Source organism: Podarcis filfolensis (genome assembly GCF_964270895.1).
Source record: "Podarcis filfolensis genome assembly, chromosome: 11".
Lineage (NCBI taxonomy): Eukaryota > Metazoa > Chordata > Lepidosauria > Squamata > Lacertidae > Podarcis > Podarcis filfolensis.
In genome coordinates, this window is record NC_139613.1 from 48,606,165 (window position 1) to 48,616,384 (window position 10,220).

The window sequence follows — 10,220 nt, forward strand, 5'->3', positions numbered from 1 at the left end:
TGCAATCCAGAGTCTTGCATGGGTAGTTCATCATGTGTCACCGCAAGATATTTTAAGCTTGTGGGAGCCTCACTTTAGGGGTCCAACTTTTTTGGGTGTTTCGGTCACTAGCAAGACTATTGCCACACAACAAGGATGGCCCATTGAAAGACTATCTTACTACTTTGGCATCTCTTTGGCAAGCCATTTTTTGAACCCCAGTGTTCAAGACAGCATCTTTGAGCATTGAGGCACAACAGCATACATGTCTTTACTAAGCTGATAGCCACGGGATCAAAGATTAGCCTTTTAGTAGTAAACGTGTACAGAAATTTTGGTCATGGTATTTGAACAATGTTATTTGTTTGACTTTTATTTTTCTAAACTTCTTAGAACTTCTTTTTACCATCAAGTGTTGCAAAAATTTTGTTAAATAGTTGCTCTTATAGATGCTTTCAGCACTTCACAAGTGGTGCATCTTGTCTTGAGGAGAAGCTATGGGACTAACTATTGATAACATTCCCATCTCTTCCCCCACCCCAAATATCTGTTAGGGAAATAATGTTTAAATTGCAGCAAGCATCTCTGTTTTCTAACTCAAACCCTTTGGAGAGTGAAAAGGGATCTTAAATGGAAAAAAATGCTAATAGTGTAGCTACTTTTAATAGGTGGTAGAACTTTGTGTGTGTCTTAAATAAAGTGGTATGTTAACATGCTAATCACTTACATTCATGAACACAATTGCTTTGAATTCATTCATTGTTTGGCTTTTCATGCTGCATCCTAAAAAGAATGAAGAGTCCACATTTTTATTAATACTGCAAAATAACCTTTTAATCCCCCCCCTTTTAAACCTTATCCAGAAGACGACGACGATGGCAAGACTCCAACGCAGCCACTTTTGAAAAAAGGCAGGCCATTTTTCCATATTTTGTTTTCAATCAATTTTTTTTCATGCTGTAAACATCAGTTTATAATTTCTCACGCTTTGTTTCATGTGTCATAACATTTTACATGTCTTTGGTAAAAGATAATAGTTTGTACTTGCTGGGCTCATGGGAACCTTGGTGGTTGGGTGAGTGGGTGTCTTGGACAAGATAAGTTTGTGGGATGGGGAAAGAATTGGAACGTAATGCTGTCTTAAATATTGGAGTTGTCTTCAGCTACAGCCAGGTGAGAGAGTGCCCATAGATGACTTCTGGTGCGTGTGTGTGTGTGTGTGTGTGTGTGTGTGTGTGTGTGATACCTTCAGTTACTCACTCTCTTAATGGAGAGCTCCTGTTCAGGGTTCCTTCCAGACAATAGTGTCTTCCTCCTGGGATACCAATAGTTAGGAGGGGCTGGAAAAGGCCAAACTACCCTCCAAGACCACCTTAATCTTCCTTCCCTATTTTTCCAACTGACACATAATATTGTGTGATTCTTGGAGGCTACTGACCATGTTCATTGGGCTATTTTAATTTTTGGTAGGGAGGTACCTCTTAATTTTTTTATTTAAAAAAACACAGTTTGTACTTCTTTATACCTCCGGTGTAACGAGCATGGTGACACCTCATTCTTGTTTCTCGGTGGCTCCAGCCCCCTTGACAATGAACCACTATTGAGAGAAATGATTATATTCACTGCTGAACTTCAGAGAGGTTTGAGAGCTAAGCTGGTGCGGATGGAAAATCTGTCACTCTAGACTATTTCTAAAATGAGAAAAATCAATGTACAGGAGCAAAGCTGTGATAACTTTTATTTGGGTGTTTAGGCAGGGATGCCATGTGTTTTCTGCCCTTCCTAGGAGAGCAAATGCTCCTGCGTCAGGTTTCATGAGGTTTGATTTAAGGCAGGCGTGGCTAACCTGTGGCCTTCCAGGTGTTGCAGGACTTTTCTAATCTTCCCTGCCTGTTGGCCATGCTGGCTGGGACTGGTAGGAGTTGACGTACTAACATCTGAAACGCCCCAGCTTAGCCACCCCTGGTTAAAGGTAGGGAGTGTCCTATCCCATCTCCAGTTGTATTACTTGATGGTTCTACAAATTCATAGTTTTTTTCTCATACGCTAGCATTGCTTGCATAGCAGATCTTCCCCTCCTCTCTTCTCCTTTGCAGCCTCACATGCATCTTCAAAACCTACTCCAAAGGGTTGCGGGGGTCGGAGGGGAGAAGAAAGGGATGTCCTGTTGCACAAGCAGAATGCCGCTCCCACAATATTGGAAGCAGAAGTAACCCATATTCTGCATTTGAGACAGGAATAAAGTTTTGCCTTTCTTGCTTTCTTTTAAACGCCACTTCTCTGTTCTACAGATCCCAAAGGTCCGGCCTTGAACATGGCTGATCAAAAATTGCTTGATGCAAGTTCTCAGTTTCAGAAGAAACAAGGGAAAAATAATATTGACGTATGGTGGCTTTTTGATGATGGGGGTAAGATGGAAGTTCTTTTTTAAAATAATAATAATACTGCAACTAAATAATGTATAATTTCTGACACCGCCAAATGTTAACACGGTACCAAAGTGAGAATTCTTTATTCATATAGGCTTGACGCTGTTGATTCCGTATCTTCTGACAACCAAAAAAAAGTGGAAAGACTGCAGGATCAGAGTGTTCATTGGTGGAAAAATAAACAGAATAGATCACGACAGAAGAGCGTAAGTTTCCTTAAGTACAATTCTTTTATCATTTGGCAAGTATGGATTTGTTGATCGTTAGTTAGGAGAAATCAGTACTCTTACTTACCAGACCTAACAATTAGCAATGATTTAAAAACTCAGTCTTATATTTAGCTATACAGCTTATTTTATTATTCCACTTTAAAATATTAGGGTTTTTTTCCTCCTGTGTTTCTGTTGTGAAACTTATTAAATACTGAAGGTTCTTCAGGCAAATATTTTTTATTTGCTTATGAAAGTTTACAGTGCAGTCTTATGCCTCTCTGCTTAGAGAGTGGCATTTACTCCCAAGTGTAGGATTGCATCCAAACTTTTTAAATAATCTGCTGATCAGAATTTAGAACCAGCTGAGAACCTCTGTAAGCATGCAAACCATTTTAGCTATCTTGACTGTACAGTTTTAATATATACATTTAACTATGTTTTAAAAATTGCTTTTAGAATGGCTACACTGCTCAGCAAATTTCGGATAGATTTCTCGGATATCATGGTTCTTGGTGATATCAATACAAAGCCAAAGAAAGAAAAGTAAGTTTGTGTGTGTGTGTGTGTGTGTGTGTGTGTGTGTGAGAGAGAGAGAGAGAGAGAGAGAGAGAGAGAGAGAACATTCATTTCTTATATTTTTCACAAAATATTATTGACAATTTACACTAGCATTTAGCTGCCACCAGCAGCTAATGTGAGAAACATAATTAAGTTTATAAAAGTAAAAACCACAACACTTTGTTCACTCATTTATTGTATTTTTACAATACCCTACCCTTCTATTGTTTATGCACTAGGATAGCTTATCATTAAAAAAAAATACGTTAACTTTTATGATTTGTGGCATGTTTCCTTTGAGCTTGGAGTTCTACCCTTGTTTTTTGCCTCCAGTTTTTTTTCCTCTGGGGCCCTTTTTTTTTTGGTCTGTGCATCTTTTCTGATCTCTGTATGTGATTTTATGTGTTGCCGTGAAAGGTTTTATAATATGTAAACATGTATGCATATGTTTGGTTTAAAGAGTTACGTTTCTCTTGTGCTGTAATTTGAAGAAAGAAACATAAATAGTAAAGAAAGTAAAAATGCAAGTGATGAAACAGAAATAAAGAAGCCTTTATAAATAATGAGCATAATTAAGAGACTTTTTAAGATTCAGATGGAACTCTTGCCTGATACTCTCCTTTCCTCAAACCCACAGCAATATAAATATTAAGATTTTTCTTTTGCAAATTAAATGGCTTCAGCAATAGTAAAATGTTTCTGCGCAAGCAGAGCATTTATTCATTCCATTCATTAGTGTGAAGTGATTACTTTAGGACACAGTTCTCTGGTCCCAGGGGCCACAGAATTTTGTGGATTTCCTTCTCTACAAGAGCAGGCCTCCTTGTTGCAGTTCTTCTCCACCATCATTGGTGCAGTGGATAAGCAAAGCAGCATGTCTTGGTTCCCTGTACATGCCCCTAGAATGGCAAAAAAGGGATGCCAACCTGGGAGCTGATATATTGATATTCCTACCATCTTTGTAAGAGTTGAAAGAGCCTTTCAACGCTTCCCAATTCAGCACCCATTCTCTGCAGTTTTATTGAGCATGAGACTCAAGGGTCATGGGTTCAAGTCCCAGGTTAGGCAAAAGATTTCTGCATGGCATTGGGAAAGGTCCCTTCCAACTCTACAATTTTATGACTCTATGAAAGCCCCAATAAAGTACCCATTTTATAAATCTGAAGAAAATGTTCCTATTCCTCTTTTCAAATAGCGCCTCACCACACGGCAACTCAGACTGCTTTTATTCAGCTAGAAACTCAAGAATTTAAAAAGCAGCTTGCATGGAGTGAAAAAGTGAATGAAAGCTTTGCAATATGCTGATCTGTCTATCCTTATATGAATTGAGTTGTGGTGGTAAAAATGCAGCTTCGTAGGAACTCATTGTATTGGCTTTTTAAAAATTCACATAGGAATCTTCCACTACTTAAGAGATTGCTTTGCTAACATAAAGACATAATATGGCTGTTTCATAAGTGAGATGGCTTTGGATTCAGTGGCAGCACCTAGTAATGGAAGAGGAGGTAGGGCATTTTTTGCCCCTTGTTGTGTCCTCCTTCCCAAATAACCGGAGGATTTTGGCCGCTTTCTCATTAAAAGCAAAAGAGCTATTATCCTTGTTAGTTGTGTGTATGGCAGTTTTGTCGCCTTACACAGGCTCTAGGTTTTTGTTTTTTAAACATTAGTCCCCTGTTCTGCACGGGAAAATTCATTCTCTTGAAACTGAGCGGAGTTGTCACAGCATTTTATGATACCGGAGGGGGACCTGCTGTCCAAAGGTGGGGAGAGTTTATCAAAAATTTAAAATCCAGTAGGAATGCCCAAGCAGCCTTGGTGTTTGTATAAAGCAAACGTGGATCCCAGTCAGTGGTTCTGTTGTGCAGCCTTTAAGTCTGTATTTTGCAGTCTAGCTTGGAATAGAAAAGTCGCATTTATCTTGTTCAATTAATGTAGCATCTTAGTTGCAGGTCTCATTGTACAAATATTTCAGTTAGGAGTCTGAGGACTGATTAACTTCAGCTGTATGTTAAAATAATCTTTAGCGTTGCAGCTTTTGAAGAAATGATTGAGCCATTCCGACTTCATGAAGATGATAAAGAGCAAGATGTTGCAGATAAAATGAAAGAAGATGAACCTTGGAGAATCACGGATAATGAAATTGAGCTATACAAAACAAAGGTATTTTTTTGTAACTCTCTTTCCACATAGGAATATTTAAACTTCCTGTAGTATTCATTTTGAGTATTCATTCCTATAGTATTGATTTTGAGTTGCTACATTGGTAAATCTACTACTTGCTGATCTTTAAAAATTGCTGTTTCGGCTGTTTAAAATGTTCTCATTTTAATTGCAGAGCCAACGCCAGATTAGGTTAAACGAATTACTGAAAGAACATTCAAGCACAGCTAATCTAATTGTTATGTAAGTACTGCTTTCTGTGGTTCTTGGCATCAACACCACTATTTGGGAAAGGTTGTTAATAATTTTGGTAGCTACGGAAAGATAATTGGGTTGGCTTGAGGATTGCGCAGAATGGAATTTCACCAGTGGCGTAGCGTGGGTTGTCAGCACCCGGGGCAAGGCAAGTAATTTGCACCCCCTAACCCATGGATTTGCGCACCCTAACCCTAACCCCCAGATGTTGTGCCCGGTGCGGCCGGCCCCCCCTGCACCCCCCACGCTACGCCACTGAATTTCACAAACGGGACAGTTCTCCAAGTTATGATGCAGTGGTTGCGCTGCCTGATTAGAACATAGCAACAGACTTTCTGCGAGGCAAATACCTAGCTAGGTTTTCACAAAAATGTCCCCGTGACAGTAATTCTGCTGTAATCATGATAAGTTAGACACCACAAAGTTCCCTTAATAAACGTACATATGAAGACCCTGAATTTCTAGGTTTCCCCCTGAAAAGTAGTTACATGGTAGATAAACAAGAGATGTTTGAAAACATTTATGAATGCCTCTGAATTTGGAGTTAAAGGGTCATTGGTGCAGCAGAAATAAGTGGCAGCCATGCTGATGTAGCCAGTGATAACCATTGTTAACCTTAGACCAGACCCACTGAAACTGATGGACTCATCAGTAGTGGATTGAGTATGACTTAGTTGGATGTCACCTATTGTGTTTGAGAGCATAATGTTGGATTGAGCAGAAACTCCTGTTCTGCAAACCTAGATGTTCTTATTTCCTTTTCCCCTGCAGTTTACAGGGTCACCATCTATACCAGGCATGGACAAATGTGGCCCTCCAGATGTTTTGGGACTACAACTCCCATCATCCCTAGCTAACAGGACCAGTGGGTCAGGGATGATGGGAATTGTAGTCCCAAAACATCTGGAGGGCCAAGTTTGGCCATGCCTGATCTACACTGTTCCAGAGGGTGCCCCAAACCTTTGGAATACATTGTTGGAGGCATAGTAGCCTGGAAAGAGGGAGAGGGAAACAAGCATTAGAAAGAGATAGCATATTGCTTCAGCTACAGTGGCAGATAATAGAATGGTGGTAGTTTTTGAGGGTTATGGTATTTAGGATTTTGACATGCATGTAACCTACCTTGGGGTTACTAACACTGAATGGTAGGATAGAATTCTTAATAATGAATCGATCTAATTTTGTGCATGTTTGTCTGTACGCGTGTGTCTTACTCTCAAGATAACTCCATCCAGGATTACAGCCTTGCCTTCCATGGTAGCAAAGTAGCATATCTGACAAATTTGGAAGATAATTCTCCAAACAACGAGTATTGTCCGTTAATGCTACTACTGCTTTTAATAAGCATCATTTAGCAGCAAAAGTCTTTTGGGTAACAGATCATTTTAAAATTATCTTCTGTAATAAAATACAAACGCTGGCTGTCAATCTCAGTAATTTTGAGACATTTTGCATTAACTGATCCGGTTGTGCTGTTTACCTGACAAAATGCCCAGTTGAATTCCTCTTTTGGTTATAGGAGCTTGCCAGTAGCACGGAAAAGTGCAGTATCAAGTGCACTATACATGGCGTGGATCGAAGCTCTTTCAAAGGACCTGCCACCAATTCTCCTTGTCCGTGGGAATCATCAGAGTGTTCTTACCTTCTATTCCTAAGCACTACTGCGCAGCATGTAGCTGTGAAGAAATGGTACTTCAGTGCCTAATGTGGGAGAGACTGAGATGTTGGATTAAAATATTAACATCACACACAGGCAAAAAGTGACTACTCTTTTTCACTGTTCCACTGACTTGAAAGCACACAAGGAAAGTCACTATATTCCTAAAGTTGTGAAAGCTTCAGTTTTCTTCTAATTCTTCTGTAATTTAATCTTGCTTAATGGGGGAAGATTTCTTGCTGGACTGAAGAATGAATAAACAGGTTTTTCTTTGCTACTTGAGCGGCAGCAATAAAAGTGTTTATTTTTGATCAGTGAAAGGATTATAGATTTATAAAAGCCTTTTAGCCTTGAGGTGCCTTCTGAAGTTAACCAAATTTCATCCATATACTCTATTTTGTAAATTTATAAAGAATGTCAGTCTGCCATTGGCTAAAACTTTAGATCAAACTTCTTTTAGTTTAGACTTCCATTTTAATAAAAATGCTGCGTTCTGGTCTTCCATAAAGGTATTAGTTTTATTGTTGTATGTTTCCTATTGTTTGGAATGGTGTGTTTTGTTTTTAAAGATCTCTGTTGGATCTGAGACAAAGCTAAAAAGTGGAGCAAGTTGGCTGTAATTAAAAAACAAACAAAACCAAATTTGTTACGTTGATATCTAGGACTTTGTACTTTTCAATTTGTACCACTGAATAAAGCTAAAGTGTATTGACAGAGGGTCCTCTTAGATTTCATCATATATATATATATATTTCCTACTGGGCTACTTTGGCTGAAGGTTAGTGGACCAGTCCTCACTCTGTAGCTCCACTGTGAAGCTGCAGTTATGTTACATGATGATGTAAATGTCAGGCACGTTTATGATATGCCATCTAACAGGATACTTCAGTCTTTCAAGGACCATCTAAATAAAGTTAACAGTTTGTTCACCTGCTTAAATGGACCACATTTTATTAGAGGTGTCCCAAGGGCAATTTATTCAGTTTTCAGAATCTATGTTTAGTCTTGTTAAATACTCAGGTTTGATCCTCTTGACCTTATGTTTTAATTTGTACGTGATGACCTTGTGTATTCAAGAACTGCCAATTTGTGTGCCCTCAATTTGTGTGCGTGTGTGGTTTGACTGCTTTATATTTTTTTACTCGATGAATTGCTTACTGAAGAATCACTTGAGGTTTTATTCACTAGTTTGTAATAGTGCTTATGCCTATTATCTGTTAAGAGTTGCCTCAAACCCTTTCCCAGTCTCTTGGCATTAATACGGGGTAATATGGGCTAGAATGAACACCTGTAATTTGGATATTGAAGATTGAGAATATGAATAGACAATATTTTTTACCGTGTAAGATCAGAATAAACGAACAAATTTATTTTGGTAGTCCCAGTTACTGAGACAAGGTGATTCTTGCAGATAGTGATTAGCATTCTAGTAAATTACGACTCTCATTGTCTTACCAATGTTCTTTGTGTTCTCCCCTTTTCAGAAGTGCAATACAAGTTGGCAGCCAGGTAGAGTAAATCAATGCCAGTACCTAGTTTTCAAAGAAAATTTAAAGTCTTATAATAAGAACAGGATTTTTTTTTTCCTAAAAAGCATTCCCAATGTGTAATAGCATTGATAATTACAAGTTTGCAGTGCTTATTGGTGTGATGAGGGGCATAAAATTATTCATTTAATCTGAACTTTTGTTTCCATTGTTTATGTACAGACAGTAGGGCATGAACTTAGTGCTGCTATCGTGAAAAAGTGCACTGGTACACTTATTCAAAATTTTGCTATTCAGGAAAACCATTGCTTGTTATCTGTAAAAGGAACCAAATGAAAAGTCTCTTTGTGTGCTGTGTAAAAAAATCAAATTTATCTAAATATGCATATATGGATGGGAGCAAAATGTAGTCTGTAAATTAATAAAGGTTATTTCATACATGAGAATTCTCAGTACTTCACACACACATACCACACTAGACACCAAGACAACAATTGTACAATTAATTCTAACACTCCAATAAACATAATTGCACCTTGTTAGCAAGAGGCAATTTTATGATACATAGCCATTCCAATTTCTAGTTAGTATGAATTGATCTTTTCTTTTTGGCGCCATGTTTTCTTAAGTTCCAATCAGTAATGACTTGAAATAATTGTTTTCCATTGACACTCAGCAATACCATTTCTGTAGCAGAAACTTTATTTTATGAAATTAGGAAGTGTTTAGAAAGTAGCTGAAAAAAATCAATTATTTATTTGTTACGTTTGTATTAGGCTTTCCTTTTTACATAATTTGTTTTATATGCTTTTCTGTTTATTTAAAAATGAACTATGGTCTTAATTTAAGGATTGAGCTTGGTTGGTACTATTCCACAGTTTGAAAATGTCATGTCATATTTTGATAATATTGTACTGTAACTGTCACACACAATGGGTTTTCTAATGTTTTAACAACTTGAGTATTGCAGTTGCTACTCTGTATTGGGGAGGGATCACTGCAATAAATGGGAGTGAATTAACTGTGGTTGCCTAAATCAGCCTATTTTTATTAATAAATTCCTTTCCTCTGGTTTTCAATACTCTTTATTTGAGCCCCACCTAACATGTAACGTGCCAGGAAGACCTAAACACTACAAGTTTTTGATATTTCATGCACTGTTTTAAAAAGTGCTTCTGTAACCTGTAGATGGAAAAAAGGTTAAGTAGCATGGCAAAAATCACTGTTAAAACGAATGTCCAGTGTTGCATTCGACTGTCCAATAACAGGGTGGGGTGGAGCTATAGAAATAATCTCATCTTGCACGTTTAGAAATATGAATTTAAAAAATAGAGTTTCAAGGTCAGTATAGCTCCAGAGCTTAGGGCGAGGAAACATGTTGAGAGACAGCTCAAATATGCAAGTGGAGAAAAACTCCAGTTGGATACAATCAGACACTGGTGAGGGCTCATCATCGAGCCTATTTAGCGGCAATGAAGGCAGC

The 10,220-nt window shown here is 38.0% G+C and overlaps 1 protein-coding gene across 2 annotated transcripts in view; it reads left to right on the forward strand.

Moving 5' to 3' along the window:
- The window catches only part of SLC12A2 (solute carrier family 12 member 2), a 53,373-nt gene extending 43,563 nt beyond the window's left edge, over nucleotides 1–9,810 (forward strand). Inside the window, exons 21-27 of one of the 2 annotated variants that reach the window (XM_083576584.1) lie at nucleotides 843–890; nucleotides 2,271–2,387; nucleotides 2,503–2,614; nucleotides 3,077–3,163; nucleotides 5,203–5,338; nucleotides 5,514–5,581; nucleotides 7,113–9,810. In XM_083576584.1, the coding sequence (XP_083432710.1) occupies nucleotides 843–890; nucleotides 2,271–2,387; nucleotides 2,503–2,614; nucleotides 3,077–3,163; nucleotides 5,203–5,338; nucleotides 5,514–5,581; nucleotides 7,113–7,248 (704 nt within the window). In that variant the 3' untranslated portion in view covers nucleotides 7,249–9,810. The remainder of the gene's footprint in view (nucleotides 1–842; nucleotides 891–2,270; nucleotides 2,388–2,502; nucleotides 2,615–3,076; nucleotides 3,164–5,202; nucleotides 5,339–5,513; nucleotides 5,582–7,112) is intronic. The other variant, XM_083576585.1, reaches the window with a different exon arrangement.
- The last annotated feature ends 410 nt before the right edge of the window (nucleotides 9,811–10,220 follow it).